General features: G+C 59.9%; 1 protein-coding gene across 4 annotated transcripts in view; it reads left to right on the top strand.

The window, feature by feature from the left end:
* Positions 1-17,947, top strand: part of CAMSAP1 (calmodulin regulated spectrin associated protein 1) — a 58,075-nt gene extending 40,128 nt beyond the window's left edge. For 2 of the 4 annotated variants that reach the window (XM_032595545.1, XM_030293276.1), the window contains 12 exons: positions 2,427-2,566; positions 2,656-2,752; positions 5,169-5,346; positions 5,728-5,819; positions 6,525-6,609; positions 7,292-9,635; positions 10,569-10,705; positions 11,437-11,645; positions 11,729-11,831; positions 13,189-13,304; positions 13,707-13,825; positions 16,806-17,947. In XM_032595545.1, the coding sequence (XP_032451436.1) occupies positions 2,427-2,566; positions 2,656-2,752; positions 5,169-5,346; positions 5,728-5,819; positions 6,525-6,609; positions 7,292-9,635; positions 10,569-10,705; positions 11,437-11,645; positions 11,729-11,831; positions 13,189-13,304; positions 13,707-13,825; positions 16,806-17,108 (3,923 nt within the window). In that variant the 3' untranslated portion in view covers positions 17,109-17,947. The remainder of the gene's footprint in view (positions 1-2,426; positions 2,567-2,655; positions 2,753-5,168; positions 5,347-5,727; positions 5,820-6,524; positions 6,610-7,291; positions 9,636-10,568; positions 10,706-11,436; positions 11,646-11,728; positions 11,832-13,188; positions 13,305-13,706; positions 13,826-16,805) is intronic. The other 2 variants (XR_003964143.1, XR_003964142.1) reach the window with 2 other exon arrangements.
* The last annotated feature ends 7,233 nt before the right edge of the window (positions 17,948-25,180 follow it).

Here is a 25,180-nt window from a genome sequence, read left to right as displayed (position 1 = left end):
GTCTGAGGTCGCTGGTTTTCGCTTTCTCGTCAGTCATTTGGGGAACTGGCTCTGAGACTGAACAAACAGCCCGTTTCCCAGCAGACTTTGACCTGCTGGTGGTCCCGTCCACAGGGAGTTTGCTCGCCCTGTCCTCCTCCTCTGTTTATCAGCTGGCCTGTCACCGCAAGGCAGTGGGGTGCCTTCTTGCCACTTGTTCATGGGTTGGTTTGCACCACGAGGGCCCCATGGCTTCTTGTCCGTTCAGCAGATGAGAACCTACGTGTTCACTGTTTTGTTGTAGATTAGTGCAGATTTCGGGCAAGGTGATTTTGAAGAATGAGAGTGTGGGTACCTGGCTTGACAAAGACCAAGTTTGGTTTAACTTTACTTTGGCTAAACTGCTGTGGTTTGGGCCCCGGAGAGTCACGTGGCCCGAAGGAGCCCGGCCAGCGATGTTCCGGGGCGCATAGCACTGTGGACGAGTGGCCATCTGGCTTCAGTCCACATGAGATGGGCGTCCCTGCCTTGGATGACAGATCTCTGCCTGAAAAGCAAAACATAGTAATTTTGAGAGGAAAACACGGGAAAATACCTTTAGGACATTGGTGTTGGGATGGATTCCTGAAATTACAAGAAGAAAAGCACAAGCGATAGAAAAGATTTTATTACATTTAACCACACGAGAATTCGGCGTGCTGACGGAGGAACTGTGTGAAAATTAAAGGACAAGCTATATCCATGGAAAAGTATTTGGAACGAACACAAATTGACAAAGGACCGTCACACGACTGTTTTGTGGCCATAACAGGTAAAGAATTTGTACAAATTAGACGAAGTTGAACAACCTAGAGACAGAGAGAGAGCAGGCTTGTTGCAGAAGTAGAAGTGGAGAGTGACACTGTGCCCGTGGTCACGGACGTGCTGCTTCACGAGGGGGCGTCTCACCCCCATCCAACTGGCAGCGACCCACAGGGCTGCCAGCACCGGGCGGCCGGGTGTGCGGGGCGCAGAGGGCACGTGCAGATTTGGTTCTCGCGTGCAAGAGTGCAAACTGTGGAGTGCTGTCCAGCTGTTCAGATGAACGCCTGGAATCTACCCCCATCAACGTACACGGACTTGGACACAGCAATGAGTTTGGGGGACGGACAGGCTGCAAACGGGAGGCGCAGTGTGGGATGGCGAGCGTAGGTTCAAGAGAGCCAGGTCCAGAGGGTAGTGTTTGTGGACGCGCACCGTCCGTGGCCGCGCGGACCGCGAGCGGGCAGCGGTCTCCGGCGGAGGAGAGCCTTACCGTGGGGGTGTGGGTGCTGTGCCGTCTCATTACTGAAGGAAGAGATCTGAATCAGATAAGGTGTGGTGTTAACGCTTCCGTCTGAGCAGACGATCCTTGGGAGTCTGATCCCGATGTCTGTAATGTTTCATAATCAGAGCGTAAAGTAAGGAAGCAGCTGTTCGCGGTTCCCCGGGCGCGGAGTCACTCCGCCCGTTAGCCGTGTCCGTGCGTAGTCAGTCCGCTTAGAACTGACTGTTCTGTGTTGTGTTGATCGTGCAGGACGCGGCGGAGGACTGACTTCGTCGTCGTGAATTTGGGGCACCGCAAATGTAATCTGTGCTTCTGAACTCTTCCCGGTGATTTCTTCTGAAGAATAAAATTATTTTAAAAAATTGTTTTTAAATCGGTTCTTTTCTTACTTACGTGTATTGGCAGGCAGAGTTCTCTCAAGTCATCTGCACGGCTCCTTCCGTTTTAGTCTGAGCTGCGTGAGGCTGTCTGGCGGTGCTGGTCCGGTGGGGGCGCCACCAGCCTGCAGAGCAGCGCCCCAGATGCCGCCGACCAGCCGTCCCCAGCCTCTTTCATGGAGGGAGACCTCTGCTACGCGTCGTCTCCTGGTTTGGGGGGAACAGTGGTATTCTGGACTACTCCTTGGGTAGCCTGCCGCCCCCCCGCCCCCACAGTGGAGATGACCTCGTGCAAGGGGTCCAGCTGGTGCAAGAAACTTGGTAAAACGTTAACAGCTTTATGCAGCAATGTCCTTTGTAAACTGAAAAGTGACGGTACTCTCCATTCTGGAACCGCAGGCTTAAGATCTCAAAGTTTCTGGTATGCTTTTTTAGATGTTAACAACTAAATTCAGACCCTAGAGATTCTCCGGTCTTTTTCTTGAGTGCTTACTTTCTTTTCTGTGTTTCTTGTTACTTGTTCTACTTATTACAGTGTTTAAATGTCTTGATGTTATCCTTTTAAACATCACTATTCCCTTCATTTAAAATGTTTTCATTTCAAATTATGTGTATATATACACGTGTGTGTGTGTGTGTGTATATATGTATATACACCCATATATATACACACACACATACATACATATATATACATATGTAAATGCAAACACTTGTGAAGCAGCGTGTGTATGATAAACTGTAGTTTTCTCTTTGCCCGTCAGATATATGCTTGAAGGAGGTAACGTCGATGGCTGACAGTCTGTATAATATTCGGCTTCTGAGGGAGTTCTCGAATGAGTATCTTAACAAATGCTTTTATCTCACCTTAGAAGACATGCTGTATGCTCCCTTAGTGTTGAAGGTAATCATGAATTATTAAAGACACATTTTTTAAAACCATCGATGAATAAACTATTTATCGTGTCCCTGTTTTTGTTTGTTTTCTTTCAGCCGAACGTCATGGTTTTTATTGCCGAGCTCTTCTGGTGGTTTGAGAATGTCAAACCAGATTTCGTTCAGCCCAGGGATGTTCAGGAACTGAAAGATGGTGAGTGACGAACCTTCTGGGAATCGATGGCCGTTTCCTCCCAGAGATGCCGAATACAGTACTCCAGAGGCGCCCTTAACGGGTCTCCGCCTTGTCATGCGACAGTGGCATTTACGTGGTTTCCTCTGGGAATACAGAGACCTGCGCTGTCCTCATAGCTGTGTGTCTGCAGCTCTCACATCATGTCCTAGAGCGTTCCTCAAAGAGCTTTTCCCAGCGTGCAGCTCTGGGCCTGTGCTTGTCCCGTAAGATCAGAATCCGGCTCGGTCGGAGAGTGATTGGCCTCCTCGGTTGGGAAGAATGCAGCTCTAGTCTTTTCTGTGGGGCAGAAAAAACTGTTGTTTGCCACGGGGTAGGACAAATCTGTAAGGACTTCAGAAGATAGTATGGAAGGGTGCCTGGGTGGCTCCGTCGGTTAAGCTCAGTTAAGTCCGACTTCGGCTCAGGTCATGTTCTCACGGCTCGTGAGTTCGAGCCCCGCATCGGGCTCTGTGCTGCCAGCTCGGAGCCTGGAGCCTGCTTTGGATTCTGGGTCTCCCTCTCTCTCTGCCCCTCCCCAGCTCCAGCTCTGTTTCTCTCTCTCTCAAGAGTAAATACACATTAAAAAGGAAAAAAAAAAAAGACAGTATGGAAGAATGTCTTCATGTCCTTGCGATTCCATAGAAAGAATCTAAAAAGCCACAGAGGAAACAGTTAGTAACACAGACACCTTAAAATTGAGACTTTGTTTTCATTGAAAGGAGATAAGGAGTTAAAAAAAAGAAAACTAGCTATAAAGGGGAAAAGACACTCCTAGAACTTACAACAGATACCTGTACCCAGAGCGTATACTCAGTACCCAGATCATATAAAAAGCTTGTTCATACCAATGAGAAAAAAAAAAAAAAAAAAAAAACAGAAGAAAAGCAAAAGACTTGCACAGGTACTTCCATAAAGCGGTGCTCCAAATGCCCAGTAAACGCACGCAGAGATGCTTCGCCTAATCGGTAAGGGAACGGTGACCGACAGATGTCCCCGCCGTGTTGGCCGCGGGCTAGTCGAACGGTGCCAGGGCTTGGGGAAGAACACGGGTACATTTCCCTGTCCTTGTCACTGGCTTCCCCAGCTCAAGAACCTTAGCATCTTGCTTGAGAGGCTGGTCGCCTCTTCTGCCTCTGCAGAGGGCCTCGTCCTGGTCCCTGCCCAGTTGCTCTCCTTCCCGCTGTGTCCTGTGAGGTCGCGTGCTGCACATGACCCCTCTCTGTGCACCGGACCCTGAGTGCCTTCCCGGGAGTCTCCGACCGCCCCCGCCCCCCTGGGGTTTCACCCCGAGGTGTTGAGCATCACCTGGGAGCAGGGCCGGCACTGGAGGCGGAGATGGGCAAACTCGTGGCGTTTGGCTGCAGGGTGTGGTGACGATGCGCGCTCTGGCCTGGAAGGGCTGCCCTCCGAAGGATGGTGGTGGTTTTTCAGACACAGCGGGAGGGAGGCTTGGAGGCAGCAGGGCAGGGAAGGGGGGCACGGCGGGGCTCACGGGTCACCGGCCCACCCCGGCGCCTCTCTGCTGTAAGGCACGTCCCTGGCATCACGTGGGCGGCGTGGGCACCTGCTGGCCGCTTTCGGCTACAGGCGTGGCTGAGCCCTGCGGACGGAAAGGCGGACTCGAGGCGGGACGTGTGTCCGTCTGCTTCAGTGGGTCACCGGTCCTCCCACGGCGGGTCTGAGAGACTTGACGTGCCACCACGTGGGCATCTGGCTTCTCGGGGACCGGTCCCTCTGAGGGGCTCTGTGCCGGCCCCGGGGGAGCCTGCCTTTCACCTGCCTTTCTCCTCCCCGTGTAGGTGCAGCCCTGCCCCGGCCCCTTCGTGTGCGGGCGCACCGTGCCTGCGTGGCGGGGCTGACGACAGGCCGGCTGGCAGCAGCCTGCGGCATCTGTCCGCGTTCAGAGTTGCCTCACCTGTTAAGCGGGCCTGGGCTTCTCTTCTGTCAGCAGGCGTCGTGGGGCTGCAGGGTCCCAGCGTCTGCCTCTGCGTGTCTCCCACTGGGACCTGTAGTCCGCGTGGCGGTGTCTGTGGAGGGGCCCTTGGCCGCTCTGCACCCCCTTCGGAGCCCGTGTGCCGCTCGGGCGGGGTGTCCCCCAGGTCAAAGCGTGCCACGTCTAGCGCTGTGGGATGTGGCGGTGTGTGTTTTACTTGGGTGGGTGACCTGGGGTGCCCCTGACCACCGGACCCCTGGTTCTGGGCTGAGGCTCTGTGTCCCTGCCAGTGGTCGCGGCCGCCGGCTGGTTCCCGCCCTGCCGGTGTTGCGGCTTTCACTTTCGGCAGTCGTCTTGTTTTGGGAGAAGTCTGCGGGATGTTTCATTTTTTAGGCGCTTCTTGCTAATGTTTTCGGTAACTGCGAATAACACGGACGTTTCTGTAAATGGCCATTTGTGCAGCTAAAACGGTGTCGCACCACAAGAGTAGTCGGCCTCCCGTTCCCATCTCCAATGCCACCAAGCGCAGCTTCCTGGGCAGCCCCGCGGCGGCGAGCCCGGCCGACTTGCAGCCCCCCGCTGCCCTGCCAGCCGAAGGCGGCCACAGGCACCGCCTGCACCCCGAGGAGCCCGAGCACCTGTGAGTCCCCGTCCGCTTCTCTTCTCCAGTTTGCACTCCGAATCGCAGTTCGTGTTCTGCAGGGGTGATGGGGAAAGTAGGGGAGGTTGGCCGTGGGAGGCCTCCCCCCCCTTGCCTTCTGCTTCCGGCAGCCCCAGGCAGGGGAGGGCGTGCACAAGCCACTGTGTCCCCGAGTGGCACTTTTGGGATATTTATCCCGGGTTTGAAGTTCTTGGTACTCTTGGCTAATTTTTATAATAATTAACTTTTCCCAAAGAACCTGTGATTTTCTCGTATGTTGCCGTGATTCATGATTCTGTCTGTGGTTTATTACATACATTTGCCATTGAAGTTGAAGACTGATACACTGGTGATTCTCTTTTCCTGTTCTTTCCCATTCAGGGGGAAAGGCGCCTCTGCCTTTAGCCCGTCACACCCTTTACTGCCTCTGAGACAGAGACAGCAGAAGACCGCGCAGGGGGAGGGCCTTCCTGGTAAGAGCACACGTCCCCTGCACCTGCCTTGGTCTTTTGTCCTTCCTCCTGCAGCCTATGCATTAGGTGATGGTCCTCGGTGGCATATTCCTACTCTGGTGTGGTCATTCTAGTCCGGAAAATTTTACTTTGTGTGGATGTTTCCTAGAATGTATAGTCTTCACGGTGAAAGTATCATTTTTTTTTTTAAACGCTTATTTATTTTTGAGAGACGGAGCACGATTGGGGGAGGGGCAGAGAGAGGGAGGTACACAGAATCCAAGGCAGGCTCCAGGCTCTGAGCTGTCAGCACAGAGCCCAACACGGGGCTCGAACCCGCAAGCCGGGAGATCATGACCTGAGCCGACGTCAGCTGCCCAACCACTGAGCCACCCAGGCACCCCTGGTGAAAGTATCATTAATTACATGAAGCATACAGAAAATTGTTCTGTCGTAACTAATAAGCAAGGACTTGCACGTATGGATGTTTAGTTAGAGGTCCGATGGTCTCATGTCATGATTTGGACTAAATACTAAGTCATGTGTTACTTACTGAAACTCTTGAAGGCTGTATTGTGGTTGTCATTGTTTTTCTTGGGCAGTTCTGGTATACTGAATTACGGTGCATTTCCTTGAGAAATTTCCGTATTAGGTTGCAAGAATTTGAGATGCTACGAAGTCAGCTAGCTGCTTAATACCGAACGCCCTGCTTCCTCCTCCCTGCAGATCAGCGACACCGGTCCAATTCTTTAACCCGAGTGGATGGCCAGCCACGAGGTGCAGCAGTAGCATGGCCAGAAAAACAGAACAGGTGAACTCTGTGTTTCAAGGAAGTTTCTGTGTGAAATGTTCATCAGGTTAACCTTGCCCTTCTCTGGAGGGGGTCCAGGGGCCGCTGGGCTCACCGAGACCCACCCAGGGAGTCCGTGGCTCAGAACCGTTTCCTCACAGGGCTGGGGTGTCCTCTCCTCGGTTTTTCTCATTCTTGTGACAGATCGAATCCCGAGGCAGACAGCAGAGAGGATCACGAGAGTGTTTCGCTCCACATAAGCTTTTTCAGTTTAGGAAATACGGTCATACCTTACAGGATGGCTTTCTTGCCATAATTTTTTTTTGTTTTTGAAATGTTTCACCTCTGATGTTAGCACCGTAAACATTGGTATCGATATATAATACTAGCTTCTGTGCTGCCAGAGCGAGCACTCAATGAGCATATGATGAAGACTCTTTGAGGGCCTCGGCAGCTTTTAAGGGCACAAAGAGGTCCCGGGACCTCTTCATGCGCAAACCAAGTGTTCCCCTAAGTGTTTGGGAACTGCTGGACTTGAGCTGGTCTCTGTTGTCCTCTGCTCCGGGGAAGGGTTTGCTTAAATCCCCTAGACATAAGGCCAGTGCTCTCTTTTCGTAACTAGTGCCTCGTCTCTCCATGTGTTTGAGTCCCCTTCTCGAATAGATGGAGGCGTGTCCAACAGGCTTCTTTCCCCACGTTGCAGGCCTGTGTCTCAGCCAGCGCCCTTTGCCCTCCATCACGCTGCCAGCTGTGACCTGGACCCCGGCTCCGGTGACAGTGTCAGCCTGGCCCGCTCCATCAGCAAGGATAGCCTGGCGTCCAGTGTCATTAACCTGACTCCGCAGAACCAGCCCCAGCCCGTAGCGCTGAAGACCGATGGCAAAAGCCTCCTGAACGACGTCCACATCGAGGATGAAGAGCTCGTGGCCGTCATCAGAACGGACGTGGCTCCCCATGGCGGCGACCGAGGCCTGCCGGCAAGTGCCAGGTCTCCCCAGAGACTGGCAGACACCCTAGAAAGGAAGCCTGAGACTTTCTTCCTGGAGCCGTTGATGCCGGCCGTGCTTAGGCCGGCCAAGGAGAAGCAGGCGATCGCCAAGGAGGACGAGTGTGGAGAGGGGCGGCCACGGAGCTTCGCCTCTAAGAGACCCAGCGAGGGCCACCAGCCCCTGGTGCGCAAGAGGGCGCCCAGCAGTCACGGCGGCCGTGACCCGACCAGGACTTTCACCCCGATCTCCTGTCCGGAATCTCCCGCGGGCGTGGACCCCGTGCCCGCTGAGACGGGGCCGCAGGCGGTGAGTGATTTCGATCCGTCCCCCCGGGGACAGTCTGCCGACGGCTTCTTTCTCCACGTGGCCAGGGCCGCTGACGACGCGGAGGGCAGGTTCTGCGTCAGCTGTGCCAGGAGCCCCGGCGCCCACGACCCCGAGCCGTGGGCCGTGCTGAGGCAGGACTCGGACTCTGACGTCGCAGACCTGGAGGAAGCCGAGCAGGACTTGGTCGGCGAGGACCACCCCGTGGTGATGGCCGGGTACGTCGGCGAGGAGGAGTCGGCGAAGCTGCAGGAGGACATGAAGGTGAGGGAGCACGAGGACAAGGACGACGCCAGCGGCCGCTCGAGCCCCTGTCTGAGCGCCGTGTCCCAGGTCAGCGGCGTCTCCGCGGCCAGCGGCAGCGTGAAGATGACGAGCTTCGCGGAGCGGAAGCTCCAGAGGCTCAACAGCTGCGAGACCAGGTCCAGCACCAGCAGCTCCCAGAAGACCACGCCGGACGCCTCGGAGAGCTGCCCGGCCCCGCTGACCACGTGGAAGCAGCGGCGGGAGCAGAGCCCGGGCGGGCCGAGCGCGGACCACGCCAGCCTCCTGGCCTCCGAGCTGGTGCAGCTGCACATGCAGCTGGAGGAGAAGCGCAGGGCCATCGAGGCGCAGAAGAGGGAGGTGGAGGCCTTGTCCGCGCGGCAGCGGCTGAAGCTGGGGAAGGCCGCCTTCCTGCACGTGGTCAAGAAGGGGAAGGCGGACGGCGCCGCCCCGCCGCGCCAGCCCGGACGCCCGGCGGGCGAGCGTGCGCGGCACGACGGGGAGGACTTCGACGGGGCCTCCGGGACGGAGGAGCTGGCCGCGAAGGAGGAGGGGAGGGAAGGCGCCCTGCAGTCTCCGGACGTGGACGCCGAGAGCCCGGTCTTCCTGCAGCATAAAGCGACGGCCCCGGCCGCGCTGCACGAGCTGGAGAAGAGCAGGGCGCTGTCCGCCGCGCTGCTGGAGGACGCCGGCCAGGCGGTGGACGCGAGCGAGTGCGACCTGTCCATCGAGAAGCTGAACGAGACCATCAGCACGCTGCAGCAGGCCATCCTGAGGATCTCGCAGCAGCAGGAGCAGCTGCTCATGAAGCCGCCCGCGGCCCCGGCCCCGGCCCCGGGCCCCAAGCACGGCGGCCCGGACCAGCAGGTGCGCGCGGCCATCCACTTTGTGGAGCCGCTCTCCCCGCCCGGGACGGCCGCTCACCGCAAACCTCCTCGTCTCGGCCAGGCTCGGAATTCCCGCTCCGGGAGGCCGGCCGAGCTGAAAGTCCCCAAGGACCGGCAGGCTTCCTCCCGCAGCAAGACCCCGACGCCCAGCGTGGAGAGCCTCCCGCACCTACGGCCCTGCCCGCCCCGCACCCCCTCCGACCCGGGCTGGGACGGTGTTGCAGAGCCTGGCGGTGACCCTCCCGAGAAGTACTTCTTTGACAGCTACCGGCTCCACGATGAGAACAACCAGCGGACTCTTGTCTTGTCTTCTTCCAAAGACGCAAATATTCTGTCCGAACAGATGAGCCTCAAAGAAGTTCTGGAAAGCGGCGTGAAGGAGGTGGGGCTCAGCTGCCCCTCGGTCTCAGGGAAGGAGAACGTCCCTGTGGATGAGCCCCCCAGAGGCAAGGCCAGTCTCATCGAGGTGGACCTCTCGGACCTGAAGGCCCCTGACGAGGATGGGGAGACGGAGGGCCCTCAGAGCGCCGTGGACCTCGCCAGTGAAGGCGACCAGAAGCCGGGGGTCGGCTTCTTCTTCAAGGTAAACTGCTCCCGGCATCTTCTCAGCTGGCGGGTCAGGACCTTAACGCTCAGAGCGGGGCCGGCGGACCTCCCCCACCGCCCCCCGAAGGGCCAGGGAGGGATCCGAGCCCCCCACCCCATGTCGCAAGGACCCGACTCCGCTGGAAGCACGCGGGGCAGGGCCTGTTGGTGCGATCGGGGCCGCGTGCCGGTGAGGCTGCTGCCCCGGGCCTGACTCGGGGATCCCGTGTGACCTGCACGTGTCAGAGCCACGGCTGGCGGAGGCATGTTCCCCGGGGGCTTTGTTTCTGTCTCTGCTTTTCTCATAGTGTTTCCTTAGGTGGAGGAGGGAGGCGGACGGTGGGGAGTCCTTTCTGTTTCCATGGTCTTTCTCCCGCAGGGCACAGGATTTCTCTTTTCCCAAAAGCAAGAAGCAGGGTTTGGTTTTTAATGCTTTCAAACTGTAAATGAACGGATATCGATCTGGGTGTCAGCTCACTGTGTGGAAACCCGGGGCACAGCCGTGCGGCTAAACTGGCTTCAGTAGGAGACGTTGAGGAAGGTGGCCGGTTGGGGCTGTTTCTTTTTTTTGTTTTGTTTTTAAATGTTTGTTTATTTTTGAGACAGAGAGAGAGACACACACTGCGTGAGCAGGGGAGGGGCAGAGAGAGAGGGAGACACAGAATCGGAAACAGGCTCCAGGCTCCCAGCTGTCAGCCCAGAGCCCAGTGTAGGACTTGAACTCACAGACCTGGAGATTGTGACCCGAGCCCCCTAGGCGCTCCAGGTTGGGGCTGTTTCTGGGACTGGTGTCCATTTGTATCTTAGCGTCTGTAAACCCCCGCTAATTCATCAGGGAGAACGGTGGACACGTGTGTTCTCCGTGCACACGTGCGTGCGGGCGCCTGGAGGGCCTTGTCCCTCGGTGTGATGCGCACTGTCTGCTCCGTAGGATGAGCAGAAGGCCGAGGACGAGCTCGCCAAGAAGCGGGCGGCCTTCCTCCTGAAGCAGCAGCGTAAGGCCGAGGAGGCGCGGGTGCGGAAGCAGCAGCTGGAGGCGGAGGTGGAGCTCAAGAGAGACGAGGCCCGGTAAGCTGGCGCCCGCCCCTGCCATGCCCCTGCCCTGCCCCGCCCCGCCCCTGCCGTCTGCCCAGTCCGCCCGCCTTCCTTGCTGCCACGCCCCAGCCTCCCCCGCCCAGCCCCAAGGCCAAGCTCTGGCTGAGGCACTTCTGGGACTCATCCCTCTCATTCAGCACAACATCCCTGAGCTGTCAGTGCTCACCCTGGGGTCGCGTGGCTCCGCAGGGGTGCCGGGTGTCCACCGGGGGAGGCGGGTGCAGGTGTGGGGGCGTGGGGTGCAGGGGCGTGGAGTGTCGGATGTGGGCGTGTGGGGCACAGACTGTTTGATGCAGGGGTGTGGGATGCGGAGGCACAGGGTGAAGGACACGGGGGTGTGGGTCGCAGGGGTACAGGGCACAGGGTCGCGGGGGGCATGGAGAATCGGATGCAGGGGTGCAGGGGCACAGAGTGTTGGATGCAGGGGTGAGGGTTGCAGAGGCACAAAGTGTGGGATGTGGGGGTGCGGGTCGCAGGGGTGCAGAGCACAGAGATGAGGCGTGTGGGGCACAGGGATGTGGGGTGTGGGAGGCACAGAGTGTCGGATGCAGGGGTGCAGGGGCACGGAGTGTGGGGTGTGGGGACTCAGAGTGTCAGACGCAGGGGTGTGGGGGCACGGGGTGTCGGATGCAGGGGGGCGGGGGCACGGGGACACCGGGCGCGGTGGCCGCCGCCCACGCCTGAGGGGAGCGTGTGTCCCGCAGGCGCAAAGCCGAGGAAGAGCGCATCCGGAAGGAGGAGGAGAAGGCGCGGCGGGAGCTCATCAAGCAGGAGTATTTGCGCAGGAAGCAGCAGCAGATCTTGGAGGAGCAGGGGCTGGGGAAGCCGAAGGCCAAGCCCCGGAAGCCGCGGCCCAAGTCCGTCCACCGGGAGGAGTCGTGCAGCGACTCGGGGACCAAGTGCTCCTCCACCCGTAAGCAGGCGGGGCGGGCAGGGCGGCTGCGGCGGGCGGGGCGGCCCCCGGCGGGCCTCGCAGCAGCTCCCTTGTCTCGCCAGCTGATCACCTGAGCCGCGCCCAGTCGGGCTCCAGCCTGTCCCTGGCCTCCGCGGCCACCACCGAGCCCGAGAGCGTGCACTCGGGGGGCACGCCTTCCCAGCGGTAAGGGGGAGCGGAGCGCGGGGCGGCGGGTTGCGTGCGGTGCTTCTGGGGCGATCTCTCCGCGGCCGGCTGCTGCCGCCGCCGAGCTGGAGCCCTTTTGCTCTGTAGCCTTGACTTTAGCCGCGTGTCTTTCCCGTGAACGAGGACGTGTCCCCAGATACCCACAGTTCCCAGATAGCGCTTCCCTGGGGCCCACAGCCCCCGTCTGTGGTCACCAGCCGTCCCATGGCGTCCTTGAGGGCCGAGGACCCTGCTCGGACCGCTCGTCACGTGAATCCTGTGCCTCCTTAGGCCAGACCGGCCTCTGCCCTCCTCTCCCTCCCTTGACCTTGATGCTTCTGACAGTCCAGGCTGGCTGTCTCGGGCCGCCCCCAGCGAGGATTCCCCCCGACGAGCCTCAGGCTGTGCGTTTTTGGCGAGCGTGTGTTTCTTGGCACGGCCTGTCAGGCGTGTCCTTACTGGGCCTTTCTGGCAGCGGGGGCAGGGGTCCTGCCGGCCCCGGGAAACTGCTTTGTGCTTAAGAAGGGATCTGGGAGAAGATGCTGGTGACTGTCGATCCCACCGTTTGCTCAGGGGCGTCAGTAACCACTGCCGTTGCCTCGTCCCTTCGTCTGCGTGTGTTGTTGTCTCCTCTTGTCCTCCCCGTGAGCGTCCTCTCCTGGCTGTGGCCACCTTGTTCTTGCTCGTCGTGTGTCTGGTAGCTTCCTGTCACCCGGGCCTCGGGGAGGGCACATCTCGGGGACTCCAGGTCCCAGTTGGGGTTTTGTTCTAATGGTTGGTCGCCGGGGCTGGCTTTAGACTTGAGCCCCTGCTCCTCTGCGAGCAGCTCACACAGCCTCGGTGCCACCGGCTTCTGCTGTGCTCGGTGGACACTGCCCTGGGGGACGCGGCTCAGGGATCAGAGTTGTTGAGACCCGGGGTTTTGCACTGAGCCCTCGGTGTTCCCTCCCTCCTCCCTGTCCGAGGCCTCGTCCCTCAAGTGTAGGCAGCACCGGTGTCCCAGACTTTGTCCTCCAGCTTCCCGAGCCAGCGGGGACCCGGTGCGGCTGCCCCGCCTTGTCAGGGTGGAGCCTTCGGGTGGACCTCTGGTGGAGGCCGACATCCCTCTAGCGGGTCTGTTCTGGTCACTCTCTCACACCTGAGGTGTCGGGCTTTTGCATTTCGCCCAAGCTTACAGTTGTGATCCCCAGGGCGGAGCGGACAGACAGGCACCTCCCCGCCCCCGCGTTGCCGGAAGTCTCCACCTCGGATTTCCCTGCACCGATGGTGGGGGGGCGGGGTTCCACCAGCCCGTGTGGATGGGGGCGCCAGGGGGTGCCTGTGACCATCCCTGTCCCATCGCCCTTTCTTTCGGCAGAGTTGAGTCCCTGGAAGCCTTGCCCACGCTGAGCCGTAACGCCAGCAGGAGCACAGACAGAGACTGGGAAACCGCGTCCGCTGCGTCCTCTCTCGCCTCCGTGGCCGAGTACACAGGTAACGGCCTCGCCCCCTGTGGAGAGCACGGGCACCTCCTTGCCCGGGTGGGGCAGGCCGTGCTGGGCCCCGGCCACCCCAATGGCGGGTGACGCGCCTTTCTGTCCCCGCGGCCCTGCGACGAGTGTTGTGTCCTGGGGAGCCTCAGAATTTAAAACGTACTATTTCCTTTTTCTTTTTTTTTTTTTGGATCAAAGAGAAAGTAGAAAGGGACAGACTAACAGCCGCTTTAATCTTTTTCTTCGTTTGTCGTTGAGAATTCTGCCGAACAGATTTGGGGTGGCTGGACCTTGCTGACGGAGGCTGGCTGCCGCTTGGCTCTGGGAGACCGTCGGTTCTGGTGCATGTGCGCCTGGAGCGCATCTTCGGGGATTAACGTCGTGGGTCTTGCCTGTTTGACAGGTCCCAAGCTGTTCAAGGAGCCTAGTAGCAAGTCAAACAAGCCGATTATTCACAACGCCATCTCTCACTGCTGTCTGGCTGGGAAAGTGAACGAGCCTCACAAGAATTCCATATTAGAGGCAAGTGTCAAACGTCAGCACTAAGGTCTTTAAATTTTTTATTGAAGTTCAGTTGGCACACAGCGTTACCAACCGCTGAGTCTTTATGTAGAACGAAGGGTGTTTGTAAGTTAAGGGTTCTTCCTAAAGCGGCACTTAGTCGTGCTGAGGGCGGTTGCTTGCTGCCGAGTCCCCCGCTTCTGAGAGCGCGCCGTCGCACGGGAGCCATCTGCACGGCCTCTGTGGCGCTCGGGACAGAGCCGGAGGCTCAGGCAGGGCCGTGCGGCGGGGAGCCGGGGGGGGAGAGTGGGTGGACGTCGCACACCCGCGGGGGACAGCGTGATTGTAGGTAGCGGGGGGAGCGGAGCTTGTGCATGCTGATGGCCTTGGCTACGGTGGTGGCGGATGGGCGGATGGAGCCGGGAGGAGGCGGCAGGGGTGTCCTCAGGGCGGAGGGGCGCCTGGCGGCAGGAGCGGCTCAGTGTCCGCTCAGGTCACCGCACGGGTGGAAGTTCGGTGGTGAGAGTTGCGCTGACCGCCACCTTCCTACGGGCAACACTCGTCACATCTGCCGCGAGAACGCTGCTGGGCCTTGGGTTTTGTATTTTATTTTGAGAGAGACAGCAAGGGAGAGCTCGAGCAGGGGGAGGGGCAGAGGGAGAGAGAGAGAGAGACCCAGGCAGGCTCTATGCTCGCAGCCTGCCTCAGGGCTCAATCTCATGACCCTGGGATCGCGACCTTAGCCAAAATCGCGTTCGACACTCAACCAACTGAGCCGCCCGGGGGCCCTGGGCCTTGGTTGTTTTAAAGGTGAGATGGGGTGGTCTCAGCAAGAATGATGCGGAAGGCATTTGGAAGTAGAGAGTCAAGGTTAGGACTTATGTGCCCTTAGCCTGACTGGTGTTCAGTGTGGAGTGAGCCACGCCCTCTGCACCGTGTGGGGCTGGGCGTGCCTTTCCTTTGATGTCTCATGCTGGTCTAGGTGCTGAGGGTCCATCCGGGAGCAAACTTACAGGTCCCGGCTGTGCAGCTGGCATTCTAGGGTATGAGGCGGCCCTCGATGGAGGAGTCTCGGCTTCTTCCGTAAGAGGCCAGACAGGAAATGGTTCCTGCTCTGCGGGGCTCAGCACGACGTCATAGCGTGAATCCCACCACAGACTCTGTGTGGACGGACGGGCGTGGCTCTGTCCCCATAAAGTCGTTCGCAGCGGCAGGTGGTGGCCACGCTTGGCCCGTGCTGTAGGTGAGGAGGTGATGAGCCTGGGGGGCCGGGCAGCGGGTTAGGGGGAGGATGCCGCAGGCAGGTGGGAGCGAGCCGCTGGGCCGGAGGAGCTCAGGGGAGGACAGAGGGCACCAGGAAGCTCCCACGGGGCGTCTGTGGGCAGAGGGACCCTAGACAACCTGCCTTCCGAACGCCACACTGGCTGCGGGCCAAGCACGGACGTGAGGGGAGCGAGGGTGGGAGTGGGGACTCGAAAGGCGGTGATGGGACTGGCTGCCCCCAGGGGCCGTGTCTGCAGGTGCATCCAGCGGCATGTGTGTTTCCACACGATTTTCGTTGCGTTGGAGTCTCTTTTTCCCAGTTAGTCTTCTAAAATGCGTATTTGTGTGTTATTCTGAGTTAATGACAAGCCTGTGTACTGTGACGAAACCAACGTGTGTTTCTGAAAAATAAGTGTCTCTGAGGCAAAAAATGATTAGGAAGAACAATGGCACCGTTTCACGTTTTTACAAACCCTGTAAGTTCCTGGGTCCTTGTCTGCTTCCGCAGGCAGCGTGTTCCGGGGACACCGTGACGTTGCCTCTGGAAAGGCCCGCTGCACGCTGGGGGGGGGGGGCGGGGTCAAGGCGGAACCCGGTAGCTGCTGTTGGAGGGCGGTGACCTCGGAACCCCCTGGTCGGGTCTCGGGAGCCCCGGGACTGGGGCTTGGGAAGCGAGGGGGCACAGCGTCGAAATAGGTCTTTCCGGGCATGAGGAGGATCTGTTCACAAACGTCAGCGACACAGGACGCTTACTTCAGAGCACCGCGGGCCAGACGCTGTCACGAGGACCCGCAGTGCCGCTTTCGTCCGGTTCCTGCTCCTGGCGGCGTCACTGAGGTGTCCCTCGCGCGCGCGCGCGCACACACACACACACACACACACACACACACACACACTCCCCGTCCGTGGGCTCCATGGGTTCCCATCCGTGGGCGGAGCGGTGGCCCCGGCACCGCGCGGTGGGAGCGCAGAGAGAACCCTGTCCCGCTTGCGCGCTCTCCAGCCCCGCTCCCACCGGCCCGCCCTCCGCCGCTGGACGCGCGTCTCCTGGTCGTTTCGCAGAAGGGAACCCCTCGCTGGGCGGCCTTTTGGGGCCTTTCTCCCAGAGCGTTGCGGTTCTGCCCCTCCGTGTCAGGGTGCGGGTGAGGGCTCCCCTCCTCCTGTGGCTCTCGGCCCCGGGGCGTGTAGCCGCGCCAGTAACAGGCCATTCGGCCGTCCGCGCCTTCCTGACGGTTCTGACGGTGCTGTTGCGCGAGGCGTGCCAGCGTGCCGGTGCGTGTGCGCGTGCGGGTGTGCCGGCGTGGGTGCTTCGGCGTCCCGGGTGCGCACCTCAGACTGGAAGTGCCGTGGCCCGCTGTGACCCCGGCGTTGGGAGCAGCCGCCCACATGAGTTCCGGTCCCCGGTGGGCAGCGGGAGGTCCCAGCTTCACACCCGCAGCGGCACCTGCGGCCACCGTCCCGTTAGGCTGTGGCCCCCCCGGGGGTGTCCCGCATGGTTTTGATTTGCGTTTCTCCGGTGGCTCCTACCGTGTGTGGCTCTTCACTCCGTCGTAAAAGCATTTTTTCTCGCGTAGCCCGACCTGAGTCTCCGTGGCCTGTGACGCCTGCCGCGCTGGCTGTCGGGGCGGGAGGGCTGGGGCCGGGCGTCGGCAGGGCACCCGCGGGGGCGCTGTGGCTGCCGTGACTGTTGGGCGTGGCCCTCAAGTCCCTGTCTCTTTTCCTCTACTCCCCAACGCAGGAGCTGGAGAAGTGTGACGCCAACCACTACATCATACTGTTCCGGGACGCGGGCTGCCAGTTCCGAGCACTTTATTGCTACTACCCCGACACCGAAGAAATCTGCAAGCTAGCCGGCACGGGGCCAAAGAGCATCGCCAAGAAGATGGTTGACAAACTGTATAAGTACAGCTCAGACCGGAAACAGTTTAACCTGATCCCGGCCAAAACCATGTCCGTCAGCGTGGACGCCCTCACTATTCACAACCACCTGTGGCAGCCCAAGCGGCCCGCGGTGCCAAAGAAGACCCAGACTCGTAAATGACACCGGCGCCGGCGGGGCAGCCTGCGGGATGCGTGGACGGGATCGATATTTATTATTTTCGTTCGTTTGGTACGAAGCGTGCGGAGTCGCAGACCTTTTTCAGAGAGGCTTCGGTTGACAAAAGAAAAGCCTCCCCGGCGGCGCCCCCCACACACACCGGGTGCCAGGTGGGGCGAGGAGGGGGAGGAGGCGCCGTGTCGGGTGGCTCGCGGCCACCGCCGGCCACGCGGGGCCGGACGTGGGGCGCGCGTGTCGCGAGGTCTCCGGGCAGTGGATCCCTTTACTTGAAGTTCTCCTCGGTGTGAATGGAAAGCGGTCTTCTCTTTCTCACCTCCTTCCCCGACCCCTTTTGCACGTGACCCGACCTCCCCCACCCCCCCTCGTGCCGGCCGGCTGTAATCCTGTGGGGGTCACAGGGCTGAGGCTCGGTCTCGGGTCAGGGTGTTTGAATGTTGTTAGGAAAGGAATTCAAGTTGGGGGAACCTTGTTCGTTTGAGAAACTGTATGATATTTATTGATTGTGTCTACTGCCAATGTTTATATCCAGTTCTAAGATTTCTGAAAAAAATTCTTGTTCTTTGCTGCTCAGAAAACGTTTACTGAAAACCCCAGTTCACTAAAAGCACTGAAATCTGCAAAGTCTGTCTCCTACTAAGATGACGTTTACAGACGTGATGGTTTTCTGCCACGCAATCATGAGGACGGTGAGTGGTGCCATCAGCCGGCCTTCGCCTCATTGGAAATAGACGAGCGGAGCAGGTGACCGCCATCGCTCCCGGAGTTTGGGATTGCGCTCTGATGATTTGTTCACTTTAATAAAGACAGATTTTGGTACAGTAGACCAGTGTTTACTCTGAGCATGTTTCTCTTGAGAGGTGACGCGCTAAGCCGACGGTCCCTTTGGCGGCCGTATCGCTCCGCGACTTGTCTTGATTCTTGTTCCGAAGAGCAGTAGGCCCGAGAGGAGTGCGCGGCTCCTCGTCCAGATTGATAATCTTGTTCCCTTGGGCCTTTAAAAGCGGCGTAAGTGGTCATTTGCGGTGGAGCGGCTTTGGGTTCTCTCCACGTTGGTCCGGACCGTCGTGTCGCTAACGCTTCTCCGGACCAGATGCTCCCGGGAGACCGGCCTTCGGCCCCGCCGGGTGTGCGCCGCGGCTCCCCTCTGCCTGGCCGTCGCGTGGTCGCAGGCCTGACGCCGGGTGACGGACCAGCTGCTCTGAGCCTTGACCCGACCCGACGGCCAGAAGATTCCAGAGTCACGTTAGTTTTGCACGTGTCTTCCTGGGAGTGTTACTTGAATCTGTGTTGAACTGTAGAGACGCCGAAGATCCGTAGGAAAAGTTAGGCAAACGTAGCTGCTCCCTAACTGTGGGCGGAGTATGAGGTAAGTGAGCCCCGTGCCTCAGGGAGGGGGGAGCAGGCTACAGACCCCGAGGGGGGGGCTGTGGGCCTCCCTCCCGCTTCCCCCGTCTGCGCCCCCGTCTTCCGAAGGTTCGTCTGTAAGTACCGTGTCCGTGGCAGCCGCGTCCTGCGAGTGGGCGGTGGAGGCCGCCTGGGCCGCAAGCCGAGTGCTCTGAAAGGGTCCTGAGTGAACTTGTTCTCCTGTGCTTCTCGCTGTGTGTTCGATATTCTCTTATCCTATTTATTTTAAGAAAGCACCGAGATGTAATAAAGTAATTAATTTGCTTTTTAGTAATCACCCACGTGTGAGGTTGTCGTGGCTCCTTCTGTGGGTCAGCGTCTTTTGAGGAGTTTTGCGTCGTTAGTTGACCAACACGCTTCTCGAAAAGCACCTCCTTCTGGCCCGTCGGGTGGGGAGGCTTCCCAGCTGCTTCCTTGGCGAAGTCAAAGCGTGCGACCGCGTCGCCGCCGGTTTCGACGTGGCCGCGCAGAGCGAGTGGGGTGGGATTGTTCTCGACGGAGACGCAGGGGTGCTCCCGGCGGGCAGCTGGGCGGTCGTTCCCGCCAGACTTCTGGGAAAGTTCAGGATCTCTCGGTGTGGCGAGTCAGCCTCTGGGGTGCCCTGAGCATCGTGGGCATGCTCTGTCGGTCACGGCAGCTGACGTGTGTGCTTAAAGGGCCAGTAGGCGCCCTCTGGGTTCTTTGGGCGCTGAATGGTGTGGCGGGCGTTTTTACTATGGAAAGTTTCAGACACACGGGATGCGTTTTGCGGTTGAGATTTTCGTCTCTTTGGGCCCAATGCGGCAAGCGTTATTTTCCAGTTTCTAGGATTGCACTGGTAGCTCTGTCAATGTTTCACGCTCGCCAAAGCCCTTCTGGGGCTTGCGTCCTGTTGTAAATTCTTACCGTGCAAATGTACGTCTTGTATTGCCACTCTTGTTTGCCTGTAGAGAACTTAATCTTGTAACAAAAGCGTTGAGCAAATGATGGAACGTGCAAAGTTTAAGTTCTTGGTCTTGACACAGAGTCCCGGGGGCCCGAGAGGGTGGATGTTTGAGATAAATGACACTGGAGTGGGTGAGTCCCGTGGTGACGTTTATCTCGCGCCCATACACAGGCGTGCACGAGTGTTGTGGGTACAGATGTGTGTGCGTACAGGTGCCCTTGGGCCCGTCGGCCCCGTGTCCTCAGTGTGCCACACCAGAGCCGTCTCTGGTCCGGTCTTGCAACCCCCGAGCTGCCCTCGGTGAGGCGGAGGGGGCGGGAGTGGGGGGGTGGCTCTCAAGTCAGTCCTTGGCTGCATTTGCAACTGTGGTTGTCACTCGGACGGGAAAGTGTTTGCTGAAAGAAACTTTCCCTTGCGTCGCCTTCGATGATCGGTGCCGGCTCCTTCCGTGGGATGGGGTCTGAACGTCTTTGTGTCGGAGCATGTGGCGCTTGGAAGGCTGTGGCTGCGTTTCTGCTCGCGTGCATCCGCGTCGGTGGAGAAGCAGGTCGTGCCCAGGGTGGCGTCTTTTCTCAGCAGCTTGGGGCGCCTTGCTGTCTCCTCGATGGCGCCGGTGGGTCCTTACGGCGGTGTGAACAGTGGAGGGAAGAGATGCATAAACGCCACAGTCCAGGCCCGCACGCAGGCGCGAGGCTCTGACAGGCGTGTGTCGGGAAAACCTTCCTTGGCTGCAGAGACGCGGCAACAGCATTGAAGCCGCTTCCCCGGAAGTGGGGTGGGGGCGGGTGTGTGTCGCCAGCGGGGGGCGCGAAGCCCCTGTCCTCTGCGCGGCTCCCGTGTTGGGGCCATCAGGACACTCCACCCGCGTTCCATGCTGATGGCGCAGGCGGAGGTGTCCTCAGGATGTGATGTGCCACCAGACCCAGGTGGACAGAAGGCCACGGCGCCAGGCAAGAAACGATCTCGTGTCACCGCTCTCTTGTTCTAGAAAGAACCGGACAGACTGCCCCTCACTGTTGTACGTCATCACGAAGAGGAAGTCCTGTGGCTGGTCACAGCGCCGTCTCACGTGGTGAGTCAAACGGACGGTGACGCGGTCTCGGGGTCGTCCGCAGCCAGAGGGCGCGGAGGGGCCGCCAGGGCCGGGGGCACGCCGGCTCGCTCGAGGCCCGCTGTCACGTGGCGTTTTCAGTCGAGCCGATGAGACTCGCTCGCCTGCAGATTTGCAGGAGGCGGGATTTACTTTTTGCCCTTTTATTCCAGATGACGTTTGTTTTCGTTGTAAACCAATCCTTGTTCTTTTTTTTTTTTTTCTTAAGGTTATTTGTCTTGAGAGAGAGTCACGGGAAGGTCAGAGAGAGGGAGAGGGAGGGAGGAGAGAGGGAGAATCCCAAGCAGGCTCCCGCACCGTCCGTGCAGAGCCGGACGCGGGGCTCGAACCCATGAACCGCGAGATGATGACCTGAGCCGAAACCAAGAGTTGGGCGCTTAACTGATTGAGCCCCCCAGGGGTCCCCCCGTTCTCTTTTTATCCTGAAGCAGAGCTCACCCACAGAAAAGTTAACGAATCCCAGCGTGCAGCCTGCTGCGTTTCCACAAAGGGCCTTTTTAGACTCGTAAGTGAATGGTGCTCAGCCAAATCAGCCTCGTGCCAGAGCCGTGAGCTCCGAGTGCCCGGGAGAAGCCTCCAGAAGGGCTTTGTGGAGGGAGGGCCATGCTGTAAACAGGCCTCAAGCGACCTTAGCTGCCGAAAAGGGGGTGGCCCCCCAGAGAATCTGGGCGTGCTCCGGTTGTCCTGCCGACGCGCCTGTGGGCTCGACGTTGTGCCGGGCACGCGCGGTAGGCAGTGAGTGTTTGGGGCTGATCCGGCAAAAACCGCCCTCGGTAGGACGGGGAAGCGAAGAAGCAGAGAGTGGGAAGGAGGTGGGGGGGGGTGATGTTCCCGGTGTAAGCAGCCGGTACTCGGGGGCGTCAGTGCTCCGGGGACGGACGGCCTGTTTTTGCAGGAAGCAGCAACGTTACTGACGCTTCCTGCAAAAACCTCCGTGCGTGGGGACCTCTGGCCCGTGGAGCGTTGTCCCGTGTTGACGTTGAACCGGCCCCGGGGCAGTGTGGCGGCAGGCGGTCGCCGTGGGTCCGCGGCCACCTCCCGGTGCCCCCGGCCCGGCCCCGAGGGATGGCGCTCCCGCTCCTGGCCCAGCGCTGCGGAGGCTCCAGTCCTTCCGTACCAGGCTCCGGAACACACATCTGGAAACCGTGCTAGAGGCTTGGTTTTCTTAACATGGATTTGTTTTTTCAGTCTGAGGGTTTATACCCGGTTATTGACGGCGACGCCGCGATCCTGACCTGTTTACTCCTAAATTAAAACTGGTGACGCACCGCTCGTCTCGAAGCCCTGCAGGGGTAGCACACCGTCGCCTAGGATCGCGGTGCGGACGGCAGGCTTCGCCCGAAATGCGAGGCCAGGGCAGCGGGACCTCCCGCAAGGGTGGGCGGGTCCTGGAGCCCACCGAGTCGGAGCGGGCGCTGGCTGACACGGCCCACTCGGAGCTCTGCTCCTCGCCTGGCCTGGAAACGGATTCACTGAGTGAGATGGTCCCTGCTTGCCACGCTGTTAAATTTGATTTTGTTTACTTAAAACCTAACGGCTTCGGTGAAAGCATAAGGTGTAAATAGCTCCCAAGTGTGACGGGCGCCGGGAGCCGTCTCTCCCCTCGCGGAGGGACACGGCTCCCGCCGTCCCGGGCGTCCACAGGTGTGGATGCCGCACACGGGACGCGTCCAGCCCTCGTGGAGCTGCAGGGGCAGGAAGTTCAGGGGCGTCAGTGGTCTCCAGGGGCACCCTTGTCTGAAGTGCGGCCAGCTAGGCCGGGCCACGGCGCTGCGGCTGAGACCCGTGCGACCTGAGGGACGCTCGGGGGGGGGGGGGCGGGGGCAGAGTGCATGTCAGACCCGCGAAGCGGCCTGGGTGATGCAGTGCAGACTGCGTGGGGAGATGGGCCTGGAAGCCCGAGGTCTCCAGGGCTCGAGGGGAGGACGTTGGCGTGCTCCAGATCTCCGTGCTCCCGCCGGTGCCGAGTCTGCACAGCTCAGGGGTTGCAGGCCCCTGGCGTGCGGGCTCTTCCCGCGGCCTCTCTCGGTGCTGTGACTCCGCATCTCCCTGGTCACAGGAAAGCAGAGCGTGTTTTCACGTCTTTGCTGGGTATTTCGGTTTTCCTCCCGTAAGATGCCTGTTCATGTTTTTTTGCCTGTTTTTCTGCTGGGTTGTTTGCCTCTTTCTAATTAATTCCCGGCAGGTGAATTTCTGAGAGGTGACACACAGATGAGGACAAGTGTCCTGTCCTGTGTCCTTTCACTGTCTGGTGTCCTCACAAGTTCCTCAGGTTCATGTGGCCTAGTTGCCGTGGTTCTCATCAGAGCTACCAGGACTTTAGGAAGCTATTTTGGAAATGAACTTGTGCAGCCTGTATCCTGGGCGTTTGGGTTTGGGTCCTTGTGCACCTGGAGCCGGCGTTCCTGGCCGCGTGCGAGGGAGCAGCCCGGTCCCCGTTCTCTGCAGGAGCTTGAGGACCCGGAGCCCTTCGGAGCGCACCGCACCCCCTTTCCCCGGCATCCTGCCTCTGCCGCGATGCAGCCGCGATGGTCTCTCCTGGCCTCTCGGTCCACGTGGGAGGCAGAGTAACGGCCTCCTCCCCAGACCCTGGGACTGTGCTTGCTGGGTGGCAAGGGGGTGGAAGGGATAAGGCAGCCGACCTTGAGATGGGAGGCGACCCGGGTTGTCCTGTGAGCCTCGTGTGCTCACGGATCCTCAGAGGTGCGAGAGGGAGGCGGGAGAGAGAGATGCGGCAGCAGCGGAAGGGCTTTGACCGTGGAGGAAGGGGCCAGGCAGCGGACCCTCCCTCCCCGGGGGACTCCTGGAAGGAGTGGGCATCCCGCAGGGAGACCGGCCTCGTGGCTCCGACGTCCGGAACTGAGAAGGTGGTGCGCTCGCGTCCGCAGCCACTGCGGCGACAGGAGGGAGCACCCCGTCCACCTGTCCGTCTCTGCGGCACCTCGCCCCCGGTCGCTTCCTGTGACCTGGTCACAAGTCTTGATATTTGGGAGAGCAGGTGCCCCCGCCAAGAGTGGCTTGCGTACTTTTGTGCGACGCCACCTACGTGCCCCCAAAACCGCCCTCAGAAATTTGTAGTCTTAAACGTATTTGCTAAAAATTAAGAAAGAGCGGGGGCGACTCTTGGTCTTGGGGTCGTGAGTTCGAGGCCCACGTTGGGGGTAGAGATGGCTTAAGGAAGTGGATAAACTTTGAAAACGTTAAGAAAGATGGAAAACCAGCGAAACGAGCTTTCAGCGGGGAGGCTAAAAGAATAGTAAAAGGGGGAAGGGAGAGACGCGTGTCAGAAGTGGACACCGCCGAAAGGGAAGACGACACAGGAGAGCCGGCCGGTGACAGCACGGCGGCGTGCCGGAATGCGAGGAGAAGCCCGAGAACAGGAAGCTGCGGTCGGCTTGTCCCCGCTGAGTGCACGTGCCGCAGGCCAGCCGAAGCCGAGAAGCCAACCCGGCGGCGGCGCGGGACGGTAAGCACCGTGCCTGGTGGGTCAGGAGTGCACGCGTGCCCACGTCGGGGGCCGACTCACACTAAGCGTAAGAGACACTACGGGAAAGTACTTGGCGGCCATCGGTACGTGTTCACGACACGTTTTGCAGTTAGAGCTCGTGCCATTTGGCAACACCTGGCGAGACCTCCCGCAAACCCCACGCTTAGCGGTTGGGACGCTGGAAGGATCCCCATCTGGGTCGGGGGGGAGGCCAGGTGGCCTTGGGCCCCAGGGACCAGCCAAGGGCTCACCGCACACCTGAGCCGTGGCAACAGCGGAAGGACCGAGGAGGTGTGACGTGTGGAGACCGGGAGTGCGTCACCGGCGGCGTCCGGAAGGAGGAGCCCGGGCACCAGCACTCGCCTTCAGCCCGGAAGGAGGAACGGAGCCCGCGGGAGGGAGGGAGGGAGGGAGGGAGGAGAAACAGCCCCTGGCGGCCGCCTCTCCCCTGCTCTGCGCCCTGGAGCTCTGGGGCTCGCCATAGGTTGCTTGTTCTGAGTTGCACGCGTCCGCCGTTCCCAAATAAAGTCGTCTTGCGGGTCAAATAACTGGCTGTTTTTTAAGAGGTCAGTAAAAATTAAAAACCCAAACGGTCGTTATTTGCAGAAATGAGAAAGTCCTCCCAGAAACGCAGGGAGGAGCAGATGACAGGTAGGTCCTGGAGCCCAGAGAGGGGGCTGGAGGACAAGCCGATCGGAAGTGTTTTGAGCGGAAGGGCCGGGGTGGGGGGGGGGGGTGGTGAGGGAAGCACGTGGCCACGGGGTGTGGCCAGGACACAGCTGGGGAGACCCCAGGTCACCCAGGTGGGTTCCCGGCCAGGTGAGTCCACGGGTGGAGCACAGCCCCGGGCACAAGTCTCTGGAGATGGTGTGTGTCTCCATCAGCTGACTCCTGGGTTTGGATTTGGGGACCAAGGACAAAGGTGCCTGTGCTGTTGTCCTGTCTTTCAGGCTTGGAGAGGGGCTTTGAGACGCCCGGTGCCTCCCGTGCATGTCAGCACCAGCTCTCAAGGAGGCACCAGGGGAAGGGGTTCCCCTCGGAAGGCCCCCCTCCCCGCCCCGGGCCACCTCAGAGCCCCAGGTGGGTGAGGAGCGTCCCAGGACCCCCTCTGTCCTGAAGGGCCGGGA

This window comes from Lynx canadensis, chromosome D4 (assembly GCF_007474595.2).
Source record: "Lynx canadensis isolate LIC74 chromosome D4, mLynCan4.pri.v2, whole genome shotgun sequence".
Classification (NCBI taxonomy): Eukaryota; Metazoa; Chordata; class Mammalia; order Carnivora; family Felidae; genus Lynx; species Lynx canadensis.
Note: the sequence above shows the minus strand (reverse complement) of the source record. Positions and strands in the feature narration are given on the sequence as shown.